This window comes from Sus scrofa, chromosome 12, assembly GCF_000003025.6.
Source record: "Sus scrofa isolate TJ Tabasco breed Duroc chromosome 12, Sscrofa11.1, whole genome shotgun sequence".
NCBI lineage: Eukaryota > Metazoa > Chordata > Mammalia > Artiodactyla > Suidae > Sus > Sus scrofa.
The window spans coordinates 45,192,799-45,219,109 of record NC_010454.4 but is presented as its reverse complement, the minus strand read 5'-3'; the positions used below and the strand labels follow the sequence as shown (position 1 = coordinate 45,219,109).

Here is a 26,311-nt window from a genome sequence, read left to right as displayed (position 1 = left end):
TCTAGAGTTCCTGTTTGGAAGACTTTAGGGTCAGCTGCAGGTTTAGACAGGCGAGGTGGGCGCATGCAGATGTGTCTTGAAGCTGAGTTTTGTAGCAAGCACACTATTTTTACATAGATTGTATGTTAAGATTTTTTCCCTTTCCTAACAGTTGGCCAATTATCCCAACTGTAAATTATAGCCTTTCCTTAGTTTTTTCCTTCCACAAATTAAGCCGTCACAGCGTCAGCCTGAGGTGGCTTGGGGGTGGGGTGTTGATGGCCATTCTGAGAGGGCTAAAGCCTCTCTCTAGACACCCTGGTGACATGACTGCTTGGGTCCCTGGTGGCACAGAGCCTAGCACATGGCAAACATTAAATATATGTTGAATAAATTCATGAGAAGTGCAGGTAGGCAGTGGCAGAATTAAGCCCAGAGCCTAGGCTGCTTGACTCCCTCCAACAGCATGTACTCATTAATTCTGCTGGCTGGGAGGGGTGCCCTGCATGAACTTAAAGACTGAAATAAGTAGGGGGCAACCCCATGTCATCTGGCTTTATCACCCTCAGAGAGCTTGGAAGGACCAAAATGAAACCTTGGAAACAGCTCTGAGCATATTATGCCCTTGAAGTTAAAGGTAGGTAGGGGCCAAGGAGTTATCCAGGACCATAACAGTTCATGTCTAGAGCTCCAAAAAGAGCAGTCCCAGAGTTCCCATCGTGGCTCAGTGGTTAACAAACTGACCAGTATCCATGAGGACGCCGTTCCATCCCTGCCCTCACTCAGTGGTTAAGAATCCAGAGTTGGGAGTTCCCTTCGTGGCGCAGTGGTTAACGAATCCGACTAGGAACCATGAGGTTGCGGGTTCGGTCCCTGCCCTTGCTCAGTGGGTTAAGGATCCGGCGTTGCTGTGAGCTGTGGTGTAGCTCGCAGACGCGGCTTGGATCCTGCGTTGCTGTGGCTCTGGCGTAGGCCAGTGGCTACAGCTCTGATTCGACCCCTAGCCTGGGAACCTCCATACGCTGCGTGCGCAGCCCAAAGAAATAGCAAAGACAAAAAAAAAAAAAAAAAAAGAATCCAGAGTTGCCATGAGCTGTGGTGTAGGTCACAGATGTGGCTCAGATCCTGACTTGCTGTGGCTGTGGTGTAGGCTGGAAGCGCAGCTCTGATTTGATCCCTAACCTGGGAACCTCCATATGCCGCGGGTGTGGCCCTTAAAAAAAAAAAAAGACAAAAGACAAAAGACCAAAAAAATACAAAAACCGAAAAAAACCCCAAAAAACAAAAAGAGCAGTCCCTGGGGGTACTTCTGTCCCCTGGGATACATTCATTCATTTATTTCACAAACGTGTATAGAGGTGGGAGGCCTGGCTCAGAACTCTCTGGGCCAAGTCTTTCACTTTTAAGTCTTTTCTTTTTTTTTTTTTTTTCCATGTCTTTTTAGGGCTGCACCCACGGCATATGGAGATTCCCAGGCTAGGGGTCGAATCAGAGCCGTAGCTGCTGGCCTATGCCACAGCCACAGCAACGCTGGATCTGAGCCACGTCTGTGACCTACACCACAGCTCATGGCAACACCAGATCCTTAACCCACTGAGCGAGGCCAGGGATCAAACCCACATCCTCATGGATGCTAGTTGGGTTCATTAACGACTGAGCCACGAGGGGAACTCCTTTTAAGCCTTTTTCTGTTTAACCAGTCAAGGCAACAAGAAACCAGTTATCCCCACTTTATAGATGGGAAAACTGAGTTTCAGAGAGATTAAGTCACTAACCCTGGCCTTTATAGCCAACAAGTAATAAGAATACTCCAAAGTACATGCCCATTTTGCAAAATCTGACTGCAGCCAGCACTATGTCTACTCCTCCGCACTAAGGCAAAGCTTCAGTATGGGCAGATGGGAAGCCAGGAAAGTATCATGATCCTAATAATAATAATAATAGCAGCAACAAAAATAGCAAACAGTTATTAGACACTGTGTGCCAGGTACTGTATTAAGTATTTTATATACATTAGTTCATTTAGTCCTAATATCATCTCTGTGAGATAGAAGCTATATCTGCATTTTGTAAGCCAAATTCAAGCCCATGTTGTCAGACAGACCCAAGGCATAAATGGCCCCTAACTTTCCTCTAGCACATTTCTAGTGATGACAATGGCTTCCTGAGTCTACTCTCCATCCTTGCTGCTGTAGATTAGAGACATTTTATTTTGCTCAGTCTTTAGTGGCAAAGGAATAAAATGTCTTTTTCTGACAGTTGGAGGCCAGGATGGTGCACGAGGCTAGGAGTCAAGTGAACCCTCAAGTTTTGGTCCAGAGGCCAGTGACCTTGGATAATTCTACTTTTCCTACCCTTTGGGAGCCTTGGTGAATGAGAAGACCGGTTACTCCTGTCCTGGCATCTGTGCTGCCCACTTACCCCCTGCCCCCGCCCCTGTTGAGGCCCAGCCCCCAGGTGGGAAGGCCCAAGCTTGCGTGAAGCTCAGCCTCTGGACAGGACCAGGCACCAAGACTGCCCCAGCTTCCCTCCACCTGCCACCCAGCTGCCAGCCCTGGGAGGGGAGGATCGATGCCGCAGCGCCGGCAGTGTTGTTGGCCATTGATTGTTGAGATTTCTCGGCGGGCTCTGGAGTAAACAAACCTGCCGCTTTTCCAACAACAATCCAGGTCTCAGGCTGCAGAGTCTGCAACCTTGCTGGCAGGCAGGCTGATGGAAAGATGTAGGGGCTGGGCCCAGCAGGGACAAGGGGCTCTGCCGGGAGTTGAGAAGGAACTGAATGTGTGGGAAGTGGGCAACAGAGAGACCAGGTGAGGGTGCTGAGATGAACCTGAGACCCTGTGCATGCCTTGTTCAGTACAATCTCTACATTTGCTCAGTCATTTTTCCATACCTGGAATGTCATCCTGAGTCCTTCTGCTTATTTCAGTTCAGCCAACCCCTATTTTCCTAATGGACCAGCCCAGACGGCTCTCTCTGTTCTCTAAATCCTATTACCCATCAGGAACTCAGCCTATCCATCCTTCATCCACCTATCTGTTTTCCATTCAGTACCTTCTAGTCAGCACCTATCGGGTGCTTTAATAGGCAGGAATACGACATAATTCCTGCCTGTAAGGAGCTCAGTTTGGAGGGGAGTTGCTTTCTTAATAAGCTTAATAAGCTCTTAATAAACTAGCTGTGACTACCTCCCAAGCTAGACCATGGACCCTCTGATTTTAATTAAATGCAATACAAACAAGATGCCCAAAAACATCCAACCATTCACCTTCAAAAGGACAGGAGGTTCCTGGCCAACGACTGCTCTGAGCCTCAGTTTCTCATCTGTAGCAAGAGGGCTCAGCCTTGGAGTTCCATTGTGGCTCAGTGGTTAACAAACCCGACTAGCATCCATAAGGATGCAGGTTTGATCTCTGGCCTCACTCAGTGGGTTAAGGATCTGGAGTTGTGCTGAGCTGTGGTGTAGGTCACAGACACAGCTCAGATTCTGCATTGCTGCAGGCCAACAGCGGCAGCTCCGATTTGACCCTTAGCCTGGGAACCTCCATATGCCATGGGTGTGGCCCAGCAAGCCTCTGGGATCCCTGGGCCAGGCCACACTCAGTGCCCCCCATCACACTTCTTCCCATCTCTTCTGGGTCTGACTGTCCCCCTAATCCCCCAAGAAGGCAGAGCAGGTACAGGGCCCTTCCTGCCACCAAACCACATGTGTTGCAGAATCCAAGCTGTGGGTCTCTCCTCTCCCCCAGTGCAACCCCCAGAGGTTCAGCCAGAATCCTACACCCACGCACCAACCTCAGCCTCTCCCTCACTTCCCTGCTCCTCCCCTCCCTACTTATGAGCCCCTCTCTCTACCTTCAGGACTCTCCTTCCAGCTGGTCCAGGGCTGGGAGGGCTGAATGGCAGGGTCCTGTGAAAAGTGCCTGCACCACAGAGCACTCCCCAACAGATGCTCATTTGCATGCTTTTTACCCCTTTTGCATGCTGGCTCCTTATTAAAGGCACAGAAGCAGACCCCGCCCTCCCACTCCCAGCCCAGATCACTTCCCCACCCCTCCCTCGTCCCCCATAGCTTCCCTCTCCCTCCCTCCCAGCCTAGCAGCTGAGCACCAGCTCCTTTGTCCCCGAAGCAGCCACCTGCTGAGTGTCTGGCCTGGGTCCCACCAGCCAGCAGGTGCCTAGGGAGTCCCAGAGCCTGCAAGGCAATGTGGAGAGCCAAGCTGTGCCTCAGGGAGGTGGGGACAGCCCCAAAGGAAGAATATGATTAGAAGAATGCTGGTCGGGGGTCAGGACTCCCAGAGTTTAAACCTGATACTTGTTCTTACTGGTTGGGTGACCTTGGACAAATCGTGTCATCTTCCTGTGCCTCCGTTTCATTGGGAATTCATGGCGCCTCTCCCACCTCTTTCCTAGAACAGCATCCAGATCAAAGGAAATCAGAGGGGGTGGTGACAAGAAAGAAACTGGAAACGCCTCTTAAGGGGAGGATCTTCTTAGCCAGAGCTGTCCAGCACCAGGAGGGGCTGATTTTCAGATAGTCACTGGAAGGGCTGGATCAGAAGCTGAAGGAGCCTAGGACTGGACTCTCAAGGCAGGGTGCATGGTGCATGCCAGCTGGCCCAGGTCTGACTAGGAAAGTGAGACTAGCAATGCAGAGCAATGAAGGCTGGGTTCAGGTGCTCCTAAGGGCCTTCGCCCTGGCTTGCTGCTCTGGTGGACATTGTCTTAGATATCATTTATATCCAGCAACAGGATGTGCTGGTGATTTGAAACATCTGGTCTGGCAGCTGGCAGGCTCCCTGCTGTTGAGAGGTCCTATTTTCTGGCTGGTTAGAAGAAATGGGGGAGGGAGTTCCCGTCGTGGCTCAGTGAAATGACTAGTATCCATAAGGATGCGGGTTCGAAATCTGGCCTCGATCAGTGGGTTAAGGATCTGGCGTGAGCTGTGGTATAGGTCATAGATGCGGCTTGGATCTGGTGTTGCTATAGCTGTGGCTTAGGCCGGCGGCTATAGCTCCAATTCGACCCCTAGCCTGGAAACTTCCATATGCTGTGGGTATTGCCCTAAAAAGAAAAAAAAAAAAAAGGGAAAAAGTGGGGGAGATGTAGTCACTTTCTTTTGAGGACAGAAGAGCCCCTGGCATCTCCAGGCAAGGTGTAAAGGTAGAACCAAACAAGGCATGCCCGAGAGAGGTCATTTGTCCATTTGCTTATATAGCCTCCCCTCGTTGCCTTCCCTCACCACCCACTCCATTCTTTCCACCTCCTGGCAGATCCCTAGCCTTGGCCCAATGGGTCCAGCCATCTCCCTCCCACCCCCTCACCCTGCCTGCCAGTCCAGGCTAGGAAGAGGCCTATTGCTCAGGTCAGGATGGTGCCCTGAGCCTCATCTCTGCTGCACCTGTATCCCTGATGCTACCTCTGGTGCTCCCTGGTCCATCTCTGCCCTGGGCCTCAAGCGGAAGAGACTGGTGAGGACAGGGGAGGAGCACTCAGCCTTCTCAACTCAAGGTGTACACCCACCCAGCTTGGCAGGGTCCTTGGAGGTCAGAGCAAGGTTGGAGCAAGAGAGAAGACTGAGGGATTGGGGGCTGCACCCCTGGGTCATCTGGTGTCCCTGGGGGTCTGGGGAAGAAGTAGCCCCCGATATGCAGGTAGTCGTGTCTATGTGCATTTCTGCCTGGCTTGTCCATCTATCCCTGGGTGTCTCTGTCCATATGTCTCAGCATATCTGTAGCTCTTCTGTCCCTTTACCCTGGGGCTATAGCCTGGGTATATAGGCACAGCAGGCCTGAGCTCAGGCTGGTCTCTGCCCTCCCCAAAGTCTGATCCATTTTCTTCCTCCCCAGTCTTGGGCTCCACTGACCCCTCAAGGAGACTTGAGCTGCTGCTGCTATTTTTAGCTACTCTGTACCCCTCCCTTCCCCCACTCAGGCTTGCTGGGGAAGTGGGGAGGACAGGCTGAGCCTGGGGAGCCTAACAGCCTGGGTGTTAGGCCAGTAAGGCCTTTCCCCGGTCCTGCAAGGCCAAGAAACAAGGGGAGTCTGGGACTGTCCACAGGTGCAGGGCCCATGCCACCTGCCTGAGGCTAGAATCCCAGGCTATCCAGCCCCTGCCCTCTCCAAGTCTCTACAGGGAGGTCCAGGGCCTCCACTGACTCTTCCACAGCATTTAGAAGTGAGTCAGGACACCCCCCCAATTTCCCCCATAGAAGCTGGGGAGACATAATGAGGTTCAGAGTCTCAGGGAGTCAGGGGAGGGAGGTACACCTGGATGAGGTAACTCCCCTCAGGGACTTCTGGTATCAGAGCTGAGGAGCCTGGGGTCCAGTGTCATTCCAGAAAGAGGCAAGACAACGGAGCACAGTCCCTGATCTGCCAGGTCTCCTCCACCTTTGACACCGCCCAGCAGGAGGTTCCATCAGCCCCCCCAGAGGGGGGCTGAGACTCTCCAGCCCACCCACCCAAAGAATGTAAATAGCCAGGAACCAAGTACTATATGAAAAAACCAGACAGGCCCAGAGAAGGCAAGAGAAGCCTAAGGTCACACAGCCTGTCCATGGCAAATCTGCCTCCATGTTGGAGTCAGGGCTCTGAGAAGCCCTCACCAGGCTCCTCGGCTTTCTCAGCTAAGAACACTCTAGTGACCTCCAGGGGAGAGTGACCCCACCTCAGCATTAAGGATCAGGGCAGCCCGGGGGTCTAGGTACCAGCTCCCCCAGTCCATCTCCTCTCACATGTAGTTAACAAAAGTAGCCATAGGGCAAAGGTCACAAGGTCAGGGAGGTCACTTTGGCCCTGTTACATAGAGCACGTCTTCCTCTGACCAAAGACTGTAGAATCTTAGGGCTACCAGCCTACTTAGAATCTTAGTAGCTGCCGGCCTACATCACAGCCACAGCAACGTGGGGTCTAAGCTGCATCTGCGCCCTACTCACTGAGCGAGGCCAGGGATCAAACCCACGTCCTCATGGATACTAGTCAGGTTCGCTACTGCTGAGCCGCAACAGGAACTCCTGCCCCTCCCTTTCCTTCCAGCCTGCTCCAGGGGTGAGCACTTGTTCTACTGACCCCACCTCCAAGGCCAGCCCCTTTCTCTCTCCCAACCCCGACTCCAGGCCCAGCTCCTGTGCCACCTGCCCCAGCCCCAGGAACTGTGGGCAGGCAGGGCTAGAGCCCCTGGATCCCCAGGGCCAGCAGGCTGCAGGGGGGAATGCAGGGCTGCAGGGGAAGGCGTAGAGCACAGCAGGTGACGCTGTAGCAGAGGCCTCATTAATCACCTCTCCAGCCCCCAGCTCTGCAGTGGTGAGACCATATTAGATTTTAAATTGGAAAGCGAGAATGTGGCGGTTAGCTGGGAGCTCCCTCTACCCTGGGTCCCTGGTCACAGCCTCGTGGGCGGGGGGGAGGCAGTGGGGAGGAGAGGGCAGCAGCCCAGAGCCCTGTCCCCTCTTCCCCGACACACCCAGGCCACTGGCTCTGGGAAGGGTCAAGTCGGGGTCCAAAAAGGGGACAGAGTAAAAAGGAGGGAGCACAGTAGCCACCTTGGGGAGAAGAGCATCCCTTCTAGAAGGTGGGGCCTTTCCAGGCTTGAGGACTGTGAAACCAGGTTCCAGGGTGTGTCTGTGGGCAAAGACAAATGGTAATGACTTATGGCTCGTGTGCGTGTGCATGTGTGTGTTTGGGTAACTACATACACCCATGCGCAGACACATGCACGCAATCATGTGTACGCACAGGCCCACATACGGACCTGCCTGCACATGTTCATATGAAGCAACTCTGTGGGACAAACTTGAGCCCAGGCTGTGGAATAGGCAGACCCAGTTCAGACCCCTTATTTTCCTCCTGTCTGAACTAGGATGATTCACTTTGCCTCTCAGCCTCAGTTCCTTCATATATAAAGTATAAAATATTGATTTCAGGCATAAAAGGCAGTTCTCTTGCGTGGAAGACAGCCCCCTAGGGAATCCACGCCTGACCCATGGACGGTGCTAGGTAAATGTGAGGCCCTCCCCTAGCCCCAAGGCCAAGCAACTATTCTAGCGCTGCCCCAGAAACCTTAGGGTAGTTGCCAGGCCAGGCTCCCTGCCCCTGTGCACCTGACTGGGCAGGAAGGTAGGGGCAGGTCAGCTGAGCACCGCAGACACGAAGCATTCACAGACCCTGGCCCCATTGTGGTCCAGATCACTGGGGACCAAGCATACCTGGCTACCCTCCATCTACCGGCTCTGCCTGAGCTCCTAAAATTGCCTATTGAACACCCACCCCTCAGAACATGCTCAGCCATCACTGGGAGACAAACATCATGGGTGGTGGCACCAGTCCTCCCTAGGGAGTGAGTGGCTGACAGGCTCAACTCTCCTGAGGCCCTTAGGAAAAAGCCTAAAGAAGTCCAGGGCTCCTTGTCATCTCTCCTGACCCAACCCCAGGCCCCTGTTTTCCCAGGCCCAAAGGAGGGAAAGAGACACTGTCACCCCATGTTAATCTTTTTCAGGACCCCCCCACTCTAGGATCTTCCCTTCTGAGCAGTGAATACTGCTGGGGTTGAAGAGGTCAGTTTAAGGAGCCATACTTTCCATCATGGTAGCCACTAACCACATGTGGCTAAATGTAAATTCGTGAACATGAAGTCAAATTCAAAATTCAGTGTCTCAGGCTCACTAGCCATGTGTGGCTATAGACTACCGTGTTGGACATGTAGATACAAAACATTTCCATCGTCACAGAAAGTTCTATTAGATAGCACTGCTCGAGGGCTGCATGGCCTTTGTGTTTGGATCTGACACATCCAAACTGGTAACTTGGGAACTGCCCTCTCCTAGGTCCCAGTTTCTTTATCTATAAAAGTTCACATGTCAGAATTATTGTGAGGGGTTTAGTGAGTGAATTCTAGTAAAGCATTTAGAATGGTGCTAGGCGTGTAGCAAATTCTCAGTAAACAGTAGTGTTCAGTGTTTTTATCCTCAGGGCCCTTTGTGGTTTATCTGATCCTGGGCTGTGAGAGCTGGCAGAGTCCTTAGATACTTTTTCCATGTTACTGATAGGGAAATGGGGGCTCAGGTTGGGCAGCGATCTGTGCAGAGGGATCTAGTCTGTTAGCGGCAGGACCAGGACTGGCGGGCTGACTTCAGGCTTATGCCTGCTACACCCACCCATACTCCCTCCATTTGGCAAGAAGACCCAGCCCCTGGAGATGCCAAAGCCCAGGGCTACCCATCCACCCCCAGCTTAGCATAGTGGAGGAGGTAGCCACTGCTGGCAGCTCAGGAACGGTGTGCTTTCTGTCCCTGGAGGTATGTCCACAGATGGCCAACAGCCTCAAAGTTTTGGAGGGTTCAATCTTCAGAGCAGTTGGGTCGGATACTCTTCAAACCCCAACATCTTGAGTACCAGCCCTGCTCCAAGTCTGGAGACCTGGGAAGCCCCTCTGGATTCCATTTCCTCCTGTGTAAATGAGGGAGGGAGGTGACATCCACAGTTTATAAGGGCTCAGATAGTGGGGTCTAGCCAATTCCTCACCTGGGGCCCAGCCAAGAGAAGGCACCCACCCCAATCTGTATCTGCATGCCAGATTTGACTGAACTGCCAGGGACTGGCCAAGAGAGGGCGGTAAGAGGGTGTGGTGGGGGTGGTCAGTGGCAGGGGAAGAGAGGGAGTCTGGGTTGGGGGTCATCAGCTTTTTTGGCAGACACTCTTCATCAGCTGCCAGTAGGGGCTGTTCTGGGGCACTGCCAAGGGCTGGCTGCCCATCTTCTCTCTTCAGGACACAACCCTGCCCACCCCTGCTGGCCAAGGGCCAAGCACTTTGGGGAGCAGGGAGCCTCCTGAGTGTACAGACGGGCAGAATCCTGGTTTGGAAACTGTTACCTGAGCCCACTCTTCACTGCGTCTGGCACACCAGGGGTCAGAATTTGAGGGCAGAGATGTGGGAAGAAAGATGCCTTTGCTACCTGTACATGTGCTGAGGGCCCATCAACAAGTGACCCTAGGAGGAGAGAGCTATTGTCACCCACTGGGCCAGGCAGGGATGTCTCCTCAGACGGAGCATTGGAGCTGGGCCTGGTAGGAAGTAGAAGGTTTGAAGAGACAAAGAAGTGGGCAAATGAGGTTCTGGCAGAACAGTTCCCATTTGAGTGTATCTCTGTGCCCACTCCAACCACTGCCCCTCCAGGACACCACCAGAACTTCCTTCCCCATCATCCCGAGATTCAGGGCTCCCAGCATGAGGGCCCTAGGATAGTGGTAGCCAAGCTGGTGGGGAGATAGGAGGTATGGCTGAGGGCCAGTGGGAACAGTAGACAAAGCTGAGCTGTGGAGCTGCTGAGCTCTCAGTTCTAGTCCCAGGCTTGCCGCACAGTGGCTGTGGGACCTTGGGCAACTTACTTAACCATTCTGGGCATGTGTCTTTATCTCTGGGGAGGAAAAGAGATTACATGTGAAGGTGCTGAGTGCATGGTCAGCATATGAGCACTGAGTAATGGCAGCTGCCTGGCCCCAAACCATAAGAGGCAGAACACATCCATAATCTTAGAGAAGCCACACCCCAGCTCTGGGCCTCACTTTCCCCATCTGTTGTTTAGGGCTTATGCCTTTCTGTTAATACAAGTAGTCAGACCTACTCGTTAGAGGGACACTGTGGGTAATTATTTCAGTAGTACATGGAATCGGGCCTCAGTGGCCCTATGTGGCCCTGCCAGCCTCTAGTTGGGGACTCTCAGTTCAGGAAACAGGCCTGGGTCCAGTGGAACTGTCATTGTGGAGACCAAGCTCTGGCTCTGGGTGGCCCGGGTGCTCTTACTCCAGGGACCTCTCTTCCTCCCTTGGGGCTCTGGGATAATGGGGGTCTCCAGGGGCCAGGCCCTCACTAATCCTCTATTAAAACTTGAAAGAGGCCAGAGAACCTCCAGAATAAACTCATTAGTTTTTATGGAATTATAAATGGATCCCATTAAATTCTCATTCTCCCTGTGCTGGGCCAGCTGAACCTAGGGGTAGGCTCCCTGCCCACTGTATCCCCCAGGCTCCCCCGCACCCACCTGAAGTCATGCTCCCCTCAGCTGAAAGCCTGACCTGTCTGAACACTCTGGGGCCCCTTGCCAGTGCCTGCTTCTGCCCTTGCAAAGATGGGGTGGGGCTGGTAGATGGGAGCGCAGGCCTGTCTCTAGAGGCCTTCACCAAAACCAGGGTATCTCCGCTCCATGGAGGAAGAAACAAAGGCTGGAGTGGGCCAACTCACACAGGTAGTGAGACATAGATGGGGCATTGGAACCTGAGGTTTTTCTATTTGGAGCAAAAAGATCTGTAGAAACAACAGCACTAAGCATGCAGCCCAGCTGGCCCTGAGGGGCATCCGGAATCTTGTCTGGTACAGCAGTTCCCCCAGGCAGGGACCCTGGGTAAAGACCACCACCCTCCACCACTGCCTCCACACAGCAATTCCAGCTCCACAGCCCACAGCACTGTGACCTGGGCAACCTCCTGGGCCTCACAGAGCCTGTTTCCCCACCTGTCGGCCAGGGTCATAACACCTACCCAGCTGGATGCTGGGAAGAAGAGTCCCCAGTCCTTCCGCTTTCCCTAAACAGAGGCTGGACACCCACGCCCCCGGTCCAGATCCAGATCTGCAGGGGGGAGCACGTGGGGCCCCGTCTCTACCCTCCCCCAGCTGGGCCCTGGGGAGGACGCGGGCGGGGCAAGCGCCTCTCCGGGGAGGCCCTGGCAGAGGCTGAGGAGAGGGGGCCTCCAATCCCAAGAGGGGCCACAGGGGGGCGGCGCGGGCCGGGAGGCGGGAGCGGGAGAGAATCCACCGGGGAGGCATCCTGAATGGCTCATTAGTGCCGATGAAAGCCTTTTTTCATTTCGTCTAAATACTTTAAACAGGGCTCCCTCCGATGTCTATTTGCATAGCTTAAGAGCTAATGCGGGGGGAGGGCCCAGGCGGCGGGCGGGCCACACCAGGGCTGGGGGCTGCCGGGGAAGCTCCGCGCCTCCTCCGCGGTGGGAACGGGGCGGGCGCCTGAGGGGTGTTTCCCAGCCCCAGCCCCGCGGGAGGGGAGGAGGGAGAGGCCGTCCAGGGAGTGCATTCCTGGGTTCAGGCACCAGGTGGACTGGACAGGTAGGGATCACGGGGCAGTGTCTTGCTATGTCCCCTACATGTATGCCGGCCTTTGTGCGGTGTGGTGCCGTGTCGTCCTCGTTTTACAGATGGGGTCGCTTACACATACACACTGCTACACAACAGGGAACACTGTTCCCCAGAAAGAAAAGGTCTCACCAGGAACAGCCTCCCCCAACCCTAGAGACCTGTTTTGCCCCAGCAGGGGCCACCTGCTCAGAGCGTGGTCTCTCCCTCCGTAGTCCCACCTCCCTCAAAAAATCCCTACTGTTTGGAACATTAAGATCCTCATAAAACCCCTCCAAAATGCCGTTTTTACAGCTGACGACACAAAGGACACAGGTGATTTGCCCAGGCTCACTTGACATTTAAGTGGCAGAGCTGACATCTGAACTTTAGTGTATGTGTTACTCGGTGCCCCTACCCTGCTGATCAATGTCATTGGCCTCTGGTTTGAGTCCCAGGCTCAGGTGCACTTTGGGCATGGAATGGGGGCTCCCTGCGTCCCAGCCAGAAGGCTGCCTGACGGCCCAGCTTGGCCCAGCTTGGACTCGGCTCAGGTCCAAATGCCAGAAACTCTGGTCCCAGCTCCACTTCTAACCTGCACCAGACCTTGGACAAGTCCATTCCTCCCTCTGAGCCTTCGAGAGTGCTCTTTGCCGGGTAGCACCAGCGTCCTCTTCCTGTGAAGCAGGCTAGTGTCCTGAAAAGACTAAGGCTTTGTAAACCAGGTCAATGAGTTCAAATCCCAGCTCCACCACTGAGCGACTGGGCAGGTCCTCACCTTACCTCTCCAGGTTTCAGGTTTTCTGTAATGTGGGAGTAAGAGTCCCACCTCACAGACTAGAGTGCTGATTAAATAATCCAGGATCTGGGAATGGCCTGATTCAGTGTCTGGCACACATTAAGGTGCCTGATGAGGCTGGGCATCTGGGTCCTTGCCACCGCCTGCTGCTGTCCCCTTTGTCAGTCTTTACACCTTTGTAGTCAGTCAGGCCAAGCAGAGAAAACCTCAGGAACCTGGGTGAGGGAGTCACAGGGCCCCAGGCTTCCATCAGAATCAACCAGGGTGTCTGAAGATGCCCTCTCCCTAGAAATGGCTTGTCTCCCAGAGATTCTTACCCTCTCTGACAGTGGGTATCACCCTCCGGGACCAAGTGGCAGCTGATTGTGGAATCAATTTGCTCGTTTGATATGCTATCTTGATCCCATTTAACCGAGTGCTCGGTCCCCCCAGATAACACAATCAGTGCAATCGACAGTGACGGGAGGTGCCCATTAGCTCTGCTCCATTACCCAGCACCTACCTGGCAGTCAGTGGGAGGAGCTGTGCCCACTATGGTCCCTTCCTGAGACAGGCATCCTCTCCCAATGAAGTCTCCCACAGGGGCCAAGGCTATGTCTCTTCTCGGGCAATCCCGGAAGGGGACACTGGAACCCTAAGGCTCCAGCTTATGTGATGAGAAAGGCTCTTCTTCCTTGCAGCATGTTAAGATCAGTCTCAGGTAACCTGGAAAAGACCATGTGACTGACATCTGGGGGCTGGACAAAGAGAGTAGCCTTGTCCTGACATGTCACAGGCACTCCCTGGGCCCTCTGTCACTGACTCAGATGAAAGACAGAGGACACTGGCAGACCATCTGCTCCAGGGGGTATGGGCCTGGCTGGGCATCTAGTTTGGGCAGTGTTGTCAGTGTCTGGTACAGAATGCCAAGACACAGATGGGCAGCTTTAGTGAGCCTCTCAGGAGATAGGGGTTGGTCCTGGTTTCTCAGGGTTTTGGGGCATCAAAGCCCCTCTGACCTGCATACACCTCCCCCACCTCAGTTTCCTCCTCCTCCCAATTGTCTAACACATCAGAGCTGCCATGGTCTCCTGAACAGAATGTAGGCCATCTGCCGCTTCCTCGCGCCTGCCAATCCATGGGGTGGGTGTGAGCCTGTAGAATGACAGCCCCGCCATCAGATGTGCGGAGGAACCGACGTTTTCCTTGCAAACTCTGTTATTTCGCCCTGGCTGTGTTTCGCTTCAAGTCCTCATGCAGCCATTTTGAGAGCTGTTAGTCTCAGAATATCCTCCCAGTCTTCTCAAAACTGGCAAAATTCTATGAGAAGTAAATCTGGAGCCAGCATCCATTGACCTTTTTCTGGCAGTAAAAGATCTGGGGAGCCTAGTGGGCCACAGGCAGAATGTGCATCATCTCTCCAGCTATGTGGTTAAATAAGTCAATACAATCAATAGCAGAGCAACCGCTATACGTTTCTTCTTCCGTAGCCTATCTAATCAATTGGTAGTGACTGCCTAGATAACTGTGTTGAGAAGGATTCTGAAGTCTCATGTGGTCTCAGCAAGAAATAACCAAAATTGGTTAACAGTGTCTACCATGGATTGCGGGCGTGGGTGGGTAGCATGCCAGGTGATCATTCCATCACTGCTTTGGACCCTGCCTTCGATGGACCCTGGCTTGTGTCAAAAGAAAGATAAGGGGATTTCAGAGAGACACAGCAAATGGGAATTGGAAGTAACATTATATCAGTTAATCCTGTAAAAGAAACTCCATTTTAGTTCCCACTATGGCACAATGGAATCCGCAGCGTCCTAGAGTGGTGGGACACAGGTTGGCTCCCCAGCCTGGCACAGTGGCTGTTGCTGCAGCTGCACTGTAGGTTGCAATGCAGTTCGGATCTGATCCCTGGCCCGGGAACTCCATATGCCACATGGTGGCCAAAAAAAAAAAAAAAAGAAATTCCATTTTACATATGAGAAAAATAAAGTTCAAGGAATTTAAGTTATTTGCCCAAAGTTACACAGTCCCACAGTGATGGATATGAAGCTACATCTGCCTTACTCTATAGTTTAGCTTTTCCTACCCCACTCACATTACTGTTCTAGAAAGACAGAGAGAGAGAGAAAAGAAATATTTTCTGAGAAGTGAGAGAAATAGGGAATAAGGGGACCCTAACAAAAATGTCATATGTCCATGAGGCAATTGAAAATAAAATCCCAAATAAATGAAGCATTTCCTGACTAACAACCAGCAGATGGGAGTTTCCGTCGTGGCGCAGTGGTTAACAAATCCGACTAGGAACCATGAGGTTGCAGGTTTGATCCCTGGCCTTGCTCAGTGGGTTAAGGATCCGGCGTTGCTGTGAGCTGTGGTGTGGGTCGAAGACGCAGCTCAGATCCTGCGTTGCTGTGGCTCTGGTGTAGGCTGGTGGCTACAGCTCTGATTCGACCCCTAGCCTGGGTACCTCCATATTCCATGGGAGCAGCTCAAGAAAACGCAAAAAGACAACAACAACAACAACAACAACAAACAAACAAACAAACAAAAACCCCAGCAGATGCATTGAGAACAGAAAGTGAATTGAATGCCTTATAATCTCAGGTAGAAAAGTCACCGTGGCAGGGGATGTGCTCTTGCTAAGGATGTCATCTCCGGTCTTCAGTTGACTGGTCATTGACTTTGAGCAAATCATCTCCTTTCTTTGGCTTTGTTTCTCATTTAGTAAAATAAGGCCTTTGAGCTACATTAGGGATGGCAAATATTTATTTGTCTTGTAGGTCTGAGGTATCAGGCATGGCTACCTAGAGTGCTGTGTTAAGAAGGATTCTGAGGCCAAATCTGAGAACAGCCAGAAAATAGTGCAGTGATAGATTAGTAATGTCCACCTTTGGTGTTGGAGGGGAAAGGATCTCATGTGCCATCCTTGCAGTATGTGATACCACCTCAGCCCAGCTCTAAAACTCTACAGCGCCGTGACTCTCAACAGTGAGGACACTCCCCAAGGTTCTCTGTCGAAAGAGAGGTGGATCTCCTGCTGCCTCAACTGAATGTGATGCTCCTCACTGTGGGGCAGGGGGAGAACCTCTGATCATCTGTTATTATTTCAGGACTTTCCTCAGAGGCCCCAACAGTTGGGAAAGAGAAGGCCCCAGGCCTGGAGGAGATGGATGAGGAGCTGACAGTGGCCCCCACACCTGAACAGCCAGAACGAGGTGTCCACTTCGTCACAACGGCCCCTACCCTGAAGCTGCTTAACCACCACCCCCTGCTCGAGGAATTCCTACAAGAGGGGCTGGAGAAGGGCGAGGCGGCGCTGAGACCAGCAGTGCCGTTCCAGCCTGACCCACCTACATCATACACCTCAAGTCCCCTTCCCCGCCTGGCCAACCAGGACAACCGCCCCGTCTTCACCAGCCCCACACCAGCCATGGCTGCAATACCTACTCAGCCCCAGTCCAGGGAAGGACCCTGGAGCCTGGAGTCAGAGCCTCCTGAACTTCGTATCGCAGCTCCCCTACCTCCAGGGCCAGCATAGCAGTGCCCACCCCCGGCCCAGGGGAGAAGCCCAGTACTACACCCCCTAGCAGAGCGTGGACCCCAACCCAAGAGGGTCCTGGAGACATAGGCAGGCCATGGGCTCCAGAGGTCATGGCGCAGACCACAGGGCTCGGGATTGAGGGGACCATCGCCACCTCTACAGCTTCTGGGGACGACGAGGAGACCACCACCACCACCATCACCACCACCATCACCACAGTCCAGCCACCAGGTCAGCTACTTGCTGGCTTACAGATCTAGAAATGGGGAGGGGGGTGCACTGTGGGGCCCCTGTATTCCTCTCCCTGTCACTGTGCTGGCCTGTCTTGCCCTTTGGCGCCAAGGCCTAGCCTGCAGGAGGCATGTGGATTGGAACCAGATAGACCCAGGTTCAAATCCTGATTGGAAACAACTACACCAGACATTAGGAATTTTATCTAACCTCCCTGAGCCTCATCTGAAAAATGGCAGTAAGAAGACCTACCTCACTGAGACACTGCAAGAATGGAGATAAGATCGCACACAGTGGGTGCTCAAGAGAAGGTAGTCCCCTGCTTTCAACAGGGTAATACATCTCCCGAGGGGCACACACACACACACACACACACACACACACACACGCACACAGAGATGGGTTCACCATAATTGGACTGAGCTGGCTTTAGCCTTATGTCTCTTCCTGCCTCCCAGGCCCTTGCAGCTGGAATTTCTCAGGCCCAGAGGGCTCTCTGGACTCCCCCTCGGCCCCCAGCTTGCTCTCTGATGTTGGCCTGGACTGTTTCTACTACATCTCCGTCTACCCTGGCTATGGTGTGGAAATCAAGGTGAGTGACCTGGATCTGGCAGGGGCAACGCTGGGGCTAGCATGTTATCTTTCCAGAAAGGTGCCAGCTGTGGAGGGAGGTGGGGATGTGCAAAGTCACCAGTTGGGGGGGTGCCTAGGGCCAGGGCTGGGTCGTGGGCATAAAACATGTCAGATTCTGTCCCGCGCACCAGGGAATGAAGAGGCTATTGCTCCCACTCAGCAATGCCTAGGCTGCAAAGGGCTGCAGGAGGAGCAGGTGTGCCCAACCCTTCCCCCAGGGGTTTAATCAGGAGCTCAGGAGGGCCTGAGGAAGGGGCTCTAGCCTTGGATGGGCAGGGATTGGATAAGTGTCTGAATCCATGTGTCTGGGTGGAGAAAACTCAGGGCGGCCTGGTTGGGCCTGTGAGAGCTATGGTGCCTTGCTTGCTCTTTCCCTTCAGCAAACAGGCCTCTGGGCCAGGCCCTGTGCTGGCTCCTGGGATGGAGAGGTGGGGCAAACAGACATGGCCACACCCTAGAACCCAGCCTCCTGCCTCCTGCCTGCCTCGGCCACCTCACCCCTCCTTGGTATTAAGGCTCTCTCTCAACCGCCACACCTGAGCCTGCAGATCCCCATGAATGTCCCACAGGGTCCTCCACCTCCACACGCCTCAAACCAACTCTTCCTTCTTGTTCCCCCAAACCTGCTTGCCACCCCACTCTTGTCCTCAGAGATTGACCCCAACCAGTCAGAAAGTTGGGGCAGGGCCACCACAATGCATTGGCGTCCCTGGAGCTGAGAGGCTAGGGGCACCTTGGCCCTTCCCTCTCCCTCCTCCCCAAGTCCACCAACTCATGCCCAAGTTCTATCACCATGACACTCCCCCAAACTCAGATCTGCCTGCTGCTCCTCCTTTATCCCAGCCACCACATGGTCCAGCCTCTGTCATCCCTCCCCTGATGATGCAGTGGCTGCCTCACTTGTCACCCCACTCATGCTTGCCCCCCACTACCATCCACCACTCACACCACAGTCATTTTTCTAGAATGAAATCAATCTTACCTCCCACACCTCCCCCAAGGCCCTCTAAATCAATGGCAGTCCCTCTGGGGCCATGTCTAGCCACTTCCTCCCTTGTTCTCTGCTCCTGCTTCGTACTGAACAGCTTGCAGCTAAGGGAATGGACCAAGCCCACTTTCCCCACCAGCCCAAATTGCACCTGCTTGTCCCTTTGCCAGGAAGGGTCATCCTCCTATCCCCTCCCTTTGGATTCAAACCTGGCATGGCTTTTTCTGGGAATTCTCTCCTGATCCCCAAAGCATGGGGCACCCACCATCCTAGCTCATCACTGTCTCACGTGGGTCTGTTTGTAGCTGTCCACCATCCCAGCTAGACTGTGAGCCCCTTGAGGGGTGCCTTGGAGTACAGGGCCCAGACTGGGTTCTCCATGGGTTAACTGAACGAATGGACAACTGAAAGGAGGAAGTAAGGAAGTGACATTTAATGTGAATCTGGAGACTGAATGGAAGTTGGAGACCAGACGCATTCGGTCCAGTCCAGGGAATCAGGCAGGCGGCTGAGGAGCACGGGGAAGAGGCCAGAGGAAGAGTCCAAGGAACAGGACAGCTCTGCCTATTCCCCGCTTCCTGGCCTGCTCCCCACCCATCCCAGAGCCCCTGGATCTGAGCCCGGAGCCAGCTCACCTGTCCTGGAGCACACCCCCAGCCCTCCCCTTTGGGAATGTCAGGTCCAGGTCTCCAAGTCAGGAACCCTCTCCCACCACCGGTGGGCCCCTCCCCTTATTGCTATAACTGTTTGCTCCTTTCTGCCAAGCCCTGCGCCCCTCACTCTGGGCTGCCTGAGAGGGTAATTAGGAGCAGCCATCACCACCCCCCCAAGCCATTAGTACTCAGTGCCGCTTAATTAAGGTAATTAATATAAAATCATCACCTAATGAGTGGTGGCACCAGCTGTGGCTCACCGGGTAGAAGGCGCCAGCTGCAGGTGTGGGGAAAGGGGCTGGAGGGGGCAGATGCCAGGCTGGCTGCCCCCCCTGCAGGCCTGGGCTGGCTCCACCTGCCCCCACTGACTCCCACTGGGCCAGGCTGGGCCCAGTCCTGGTGCTCTCCACAATGAGGCGAGATGCGGGCTCTGCCTGCCCTCGTCCTGGCCCAGGCACAAGCAGAACCCTGGGTGCTCACCCTGTCATGTAATCCCCCATAAGCCCCAGTGTCTGTTGTCTGGTCCTGCTACATTTTTTTCATCAAACGCAAAAGCCGTTACCAGGCAACCTTGAGATGAAGACCTGCCACAGCCCTGGATTGCTGTTAGGAAATGCAGTAGGCAGATGCTGGCCCTACCCTCTACCTCACCACCATGGGGCAGAGTCCTTGGGGACCCTGTCAGCCCTGATGGCCTGAGGTGGAGTCTAAGGCCATGGCAGGGAGGGCCCCGGGGGAGGGAAAGAGTTAGCCAGGCTTGAAGCCGAATTCAGGTCCTTCTCCTTCCATGGCCACTTCTGGCAACCTGTGCTCCTATCTGGGCCTTCTGGCCTCACCACACAGGCCACCTGGGGACCTGAACAATTACTGGTGGAGTTCCCGTTGTGGCTCAGAGGTAACGAACCCAACTAGTATCCCTGAGGATGCAGGTTTGATTCCTGGCTTTGCTCAGTGGTTTTGGGATCCAGCGTTGCTGTAAGCTGTGGTGTAGGTCTCAGAGGCAGCTCGGATCCCGTGTCGCTGTGGCTGTGGTGCAGGCCAGCAGCTGTAGCTCTGTTTTGACCCCTAGCCTGGGAACTTTCATATGCCACTGTGCAGGCCTAAAAACCAAAAAAAAACAAACAAACAAACAAAAAAAATTTACTGGGAATTTCTGTTGTGGCTCAGCCAGATAAAGACCTAACATTGTCTCTGTGAGGATACAGGTTTGATCCCTGGCCTGGTTGAGTGGGTTAAAGATCTGGTGTTACTATAAATTATAGCATGGTCACAGATGGAGCTCGGATACGGTGTTGCTGTGGCTATGGCTCAGGCCCCAGCTACAGCTCCTATTCGACCCCTGGCCCAGGAACTTCCATATGCCACCACTGGTATGGCCATAAAAAGGAAAAAAAAAAAACTACTGACACTGTAGACTAATACCCACCCAATGGATAGTTGGAAAAAACTGAGGCCATCATGGAAAGGGAATTGCCCAAGATCACTCTGTTAATCATTCATTAAAATGTTTTTTGATGAATGAATCTGTTCTGCAAATATAGATGGAGCAGTTCCCACATGCCGGGCTCTGTGCTGGGCACTGGGGACACAGACCTTCCAAGTTAGTGAGGGAGACAGAAATTATGAATGATGACCACAGAAAGTGCAGTGCTATTGGGGCTGGGGGTAGAAGCACAGAAGACCATAGGAATTCCAGGATGGGGCACACTCCACCAGCCGGGGGCTCAGGGCATCAGAAAGGCTCCCTGGAGGTGATGATACCTGCTTTGAAGCCTGAAGATGAGAGGCCAGCAGCCGAGCCTTGACTGGGAAGCAGCAGGTAAGGCAGACTGGCCCTTAAAGGCTGCCCAGGCAATTTTGGACAGATGACCTTACTGCATAGGAGCAGGAGGTGGACTCACCAGCTTCTGAATTGCACTCCTGCTGGAAGCTAGGCCTGAGTGCAGTGCCCTCCTGCCCAGGGCTGGCATTTGGGCCATACCCTACTGGGCACTGAGGGTGAGGCAGCTGGAAATCCTAGGAGGCTGCCCATTGCTCCTTCAGGCTTGCAGAAGGCTTGTGCCTTCTCCCCACCATGAGTAAGCCCCTGCCTGCCCCTCCATGAATTCACAGAAATGGCTCAGGGTATGTGGAAGGGCTGGAGTTCAGGCAGGGAGGATGGAAGGAACCATGGGAGGGGGGAACATCTTCAGAACTCACAAATTACACCCCCGTGCAGGTCAGCCTAACACCATGCTGAGCCCCTGACATGAGACCACAGCCCTGGCTAAAGTCCGGGGCCTGGGCAAGACACTCTCAATTCTTTCTTCATGAATAACAGCCTCAGAGGTTCCAGAATCCCTAACAGGCCAGCTCTCCATGGCTTGGACCACAGCCCTTCCTAAGCTGCTTCATCCCCTGCCCCCTGCCTCCCTTCAGGATGCTGCAGCTATCTGTGCCCTCCGAGGCTGAGGGTCAGATTGCCAGCAGGAAGGAGGCCAGGTCAAGCCCTCTATGACTGGAAGAGGTGGGGCCATGGACTCTCTTTGGAGGGATCCAGAGAAGCACCTTCAGGAGGGGTGGTCATGAGCTCTATGGCTCGTGAGGGTCCCACTTCCTCTCCAGGCAGCCAGTCTCTCCCAGGGCTCCAGGCTTTTCTGGGCCTGGCTCATGTCTCACTGTGTGGCACTCCAAGAGCCTTCCCCCTGCCAGCCCCCATCTTGGCTTGGTTGTTCTCTGTACCATCTGGAGCCTGGGCACAGCTGCCCACAGTGCCTGCCCTAGTGCCCCAGGTGGCCCCAGTGGAACACTGTTCTTCCATGCCAGGCCAGCTGTCAGTTTAATAAGAAGAACTCCCTACTCTTCTAGGCCAGGTCAGGACTAGGTCCGATGTGGACACCGGAGTAGGGTGGTAGGTCAGTGGGGTGAGATTTCTGGAAACCTCCTTTTCCCTGGCTCCTAGACGGCCCGTCTGGGGGGGGGGGTCACAGGGAAGAAGGCGGGAGTAGCTCCATGGATTTAGGCTCATCTTCCCATGACCCTACCCCATAAGGATTTTTTATCTGTTAAGCATCAGTTAAGACGAGAACATAGAAACTGTCACATGGGACTGGGGTTCCAGTCCTGGCTCTGGAGCCTATCTCTCGGTCACTGGTCTAAACCCCCTGGCCTTCTCTGGGCCTGTCTCCCTTTCTAGGTTTTGGTTTCATTTTTGTTTTTCTTCTTCTGGCTGTGCTCATGGCATGTGGAAGTTCCCAGGCCAAGAACTGAACCCACACCACAGCAGCAACCAGAGCCGCTGCAGTGACAACACCAGATCCTTAACCCTCTGTGCACAAGGGAACTTTTATCTCTTTCTGTTAAAGCAGATTGAGCCAGATGTTGCAAAAGTCCTCTCCCAGCCCATTCTTCTGAGTATGGCCTTTTCTGGGTTCAGGAAGTTCTCTCATTGGTCATACTGGGCAGTGGCGCCTCAGGCCCTTGATTTTGTTTCTTGCTTCCTAGCAGCTACAGAACCTGAGGCCAAGGAGAGGGTGGCTCCCAGGTACAGTGCCTCTGAGGCAAAGCCCTGGAGGACCTGAAGTGAGGTGGCTGTCACTGTGGGTAGGGCCCAGATCTCTCCAAAAAAGGGAAAGAGGACTACTGATGCTGAGCCTACTCTGTGCTGAGCCCCTTATAGGCAGGATCTAACTCAATCCTTACAACCCCCTGAGGTAGGTACCATTATCCTGTTTTACAGATGAAATTGGGGTTCAGGAGTTCCTGTAGTGACTCAGTGGTTAACAAACCCGACTAGTAGCCATGAGGTTGCAGGTTCGATCCCTGGCCTTACTCGCTGGGTTAAGGATCCAGCGTTGCCATGAGCTATGGTGTAGGTCACAGATGAGGCTTGGATCCCACGTTGCTGTAGCTGTGGTGTAGGCCAACAGCTGTAGCTCCGATTGGACCCCCTAGCCTGGGAACCTTCATGTGCCATGGGTGTGGCCCTAAAAAGACAAAAAAAAAAAAAAAGAAAGAAATTGGGGTTCAGAGAGGTCATGTGACTTGTTCAAGAACCTTTCTACTAGTCAATGATGGAGCTGGGATTTGATCCCAGGGCTCCAGAGCTCCCCGTTCTTCTCCCGGCCAAGACCCACCTGGGTGTGGCAGATCCAAAGAGGGAGTTCGGCTGGGGAACTCCACCCCCACCCAACCCCTTTTCTCAGCCCAGCCCTACCTGCTCCTGTAGGATCCCCACCTGGAAGTCTCCCAGTCTGGGGGGAAGAGGCTTGAAATGCTGTGCATGGAGACAAAGCACTGGACCAGGAATCCAGAGTCCTGGCCTGGAGTCCTTCCTTTGCCTTGGATTTACTGTGTGACCCAGAGAGCAGTTCTCAACCTCTCTGATTACAAGGTTCCTTCTCTGTAGAGAGGAGGTAAACACAGCCTGCCCTGCCTCCCTTATTGAGGTTTTGTGAGATAGGAGAGGATAATGGGTGTGCAAGAGCTTGAAAACTATAAAGGATCTCATGGGAGGAGTTGTGTTGGAATGAGGGAGCACATGCATGTGTGGGCAGTGGGCCAGGTCGTGTGTTTGAGGGAACTGTGTGCACACAGTGGGCTTATGTCAGTGCACGCATGGGTGTTGGTGATCAGGAGAGTGCAATGGAGCAGGGGCTATGGTCAGCTTCTGGGGGCTCAGAGACTGGGGGTGGGGCTCACACACAAGGGACATCCTTGAGCTCATTGCCTGTGTAAGGCTGTACTCAGGCGATTGTGTGCAAAGACTTGTGGCATCATCCCACCTGTGAATCACACCATTAGAGCTTGTTTCTGGAGGCCGACTGGGGACAGTCCAGGCTGATGGTCTGGAGGTTGGCAGAGGGCAATCTGAATCCTCTTCCCATCCAGGAAGGAGTCAGCCCTCTCAAAGCGGTCATATTTCCTTCCTTGAACTAACCCCTGGTCTGCTGGAAGCCAGGCTGTGTTAGCCCAGGATCCTGTGCTGAGGAATTGTCCTCAGCTCCCTCTGCTTCTGCCTTTCCTGGCCAGGTCCCCAGCTCCCCTCGTGTCACTGGCTAGGGGTATGAGAAGACAGACCTCGTGAGCAGAGCTGACATTTCAATCTGTCTCTCAAGCTCTTCAGAGGCCTGCAAATTACATCAAGGCTTCATCACCCCCCTTGTCCAACACCCAGCCCTGTCTGGCCCCTGTCAGGCCTGGCCCTCAAACAAGTGACAAATTACATCCAGCCACTGCGGCAGGCCTGCAAGTGGGTGCTTGAAACCCCAGGGACCAGCACGGCATAGACAGCCTCTACCTGAGAATAAGGTGCCTTCTGGATACAAGCCCTGAGCAGTCAGGCCCCCTCCATTCCATTCTCTCATGGAACCCCCACCACCAGGCCAGCTTGAGGGGGCCATGCCTTCTCCAGGTCAGAGGGGGCCAGAGGTCTCAGCTCCCAGTTTTCCCAACTTTACAGGCTTCTGGGGGAAATAATGGCTGAACCTCTTGAAAAAAAGCCGGGTCTGGCCAAAAACCACCTCCCTGCTAAAACCTGGCAGACCTGGGGCCTGGGAATAAAGATGTCTAGAAATCTGTCTGCAGGTGACACCCCCCATGAGGTTGGGAGGGAGGGAGCTGCCTTTGCCTTTAATAAGGCAAGGCTCTACTACTTAACACCTGTGTGACCTTTTGCAAGCTCCTTAGCCTCTCCCAGCCTCTGTTTACCTAAGGGGGTTTTACCACCTACCTTATAGAATTGTGGTGAGGATGAAATAATATCTGTAAATAGTACCAGGCTTGACACATGGTAGGTGCTCTGTGAATGGTAATTGTTGTTACTGCTGCCGCTGCCGCTGTTGCTGGCGAAACAGCAGGGTTGGGAGCTAGAAGCTAGGGGTCAAAAGGGTGTTTATGGAAACTAGGAAAAACGCTAAATCATTTCTACTTCTCTGCCTTCACTTCCTTAGTAATTTCCCTGCAGTGATGTCCTCCCTTCCTCCTCCTCCCGGTCCTGCCCCACCCCCTCAAGGCGCTCTCAGACCCACCTGCTCCGGGCTCTCCCTGAGCCTGCAACCCCTCCTCTCCCCCCTAGAGGATTCCTGCTGCGAGCATTCAGTCCCACTTAAGGCAGAATTATATGCTGCCTGGCATCCCTCGATAATTACGGATTCCACGTGTGTGAGTCTTGTTTGCCCAACTCTGAAATCACAGAATCTCCAAGTTTGAGGGGACCTCATCCAGCCTCTGGCTGCTGCAGGAATTCCCCGAGGCATGTCTCCAGCAGATGGTCCAGCAGCCTCCACCCAAACATGCCCTGGTGAGGATCTCCTCACAGAGAGGTGGAAATTCTGCCCTAGCACCCTGCCTCGAGCTTTCTCTTGGCCCCCCAAACCCCCAAGTCTTTCCTCCCAGGCAGGGGAGTCTGCAGGTGAATCCATTTTCATCACCCACAGTCTGAGGGGCCCAGAGCCTAGCACAGCTCTGTCCTTGGACCTGGCTGGGCTCAGCATCCTCTGTGCTTCTCAGCTGATGGGAATCTGGCAAGGAATGTCTCTCCAGCGGCCCCCATGTCAGTCTTTCCACACATATCTTTGTTGCAACAGAAGAGGGTGTTGTGACCCAAAATGCTACCTTAGGCTTTAACAGAGAGAAGCTAGAGGACAGGTGGAGAGGGCCTCAAGTAAAGGAACTGATTGGCCTGGCTTAAGAGGATGGTAGCCCTGAGAGCTGAAAGAATGAGCAGCTTCAGCAGGAAGAAGGAAGGGCACTCCCTGGTCAGGGTCCTGCCTATGCAGATGCCCAGAGGAGGGGAGTGAGGCCGCAGTGAAGGTGAGAGAGGCTGACACAGCTGCCGAGGCCAATTGTGAGCTGGGACGGTCCAACCTTGTCCTGTGGACAGTCTGAAGTCACCAACAGGGTTTGGGTAGGAGAGAGAGATGATGTGATCTGAGACAGCTAGGGCACGGGAGATGAGCTGGGGATGGGAGGGATGAAGGCCGGGTGAAAAACAATGGGCAGGGGGCTAATCAGAATCAAGATAGAGACAAAGAGATGGAGAGGAAGAATCAACTGGAATATTTAGGAGGTAAGACTGGGAGGGCTTTGGTGACTCTATGGATGCCACTTAACTAGCCCTGGTGGATAATCCCTGAAGGTCCTGCCTCAGAGCAACACAGCCGGACCTTGGAAACCCTGTAGATCAGTGCTTTGGAATGACCTAGAGATCTTGTTAAAATGCAGAGAATGCTTTAGTCGATCCTTAGGTGGGATCTGAGATTCTGCATTTCTTATAAGCTCCCAGGTGATGCCGATGCTCCCAGCCCAGGGACCACATGTTGAATAACAAAGATCCACACTAGACCATTTAATATGACGAGGAAACTAATCTAAAGCTCAAACAGAATACTTTTCCAAGATCACAT

At 53.6% G+C, this 26,311-nt stretch overlaps 1 protein-coding gene across 1 annotated transcript in view; it reads left to right on the top strand.

The window, feature by feature from the left end:
• Positions 1 to 26,311, top strand: part of SEZ6 (seizure related 6 homolog) — a 45,538-nt gene that overhangs the window by 4,720 nt on the left and 14,507 nt on the right. Inside the window, 3 exon segments of the mRNA XM_021067505.1 lie at positions 15,991 to 16,410; positions 16,413 to 16,652; positions 17,111 to 17,244. Coding sequence (XP_020923164.1) covers positions 15,991 to 16,410; positions 16,413 to 16,652; positions 17,111 to 17,244 — 794 coding nt within the window.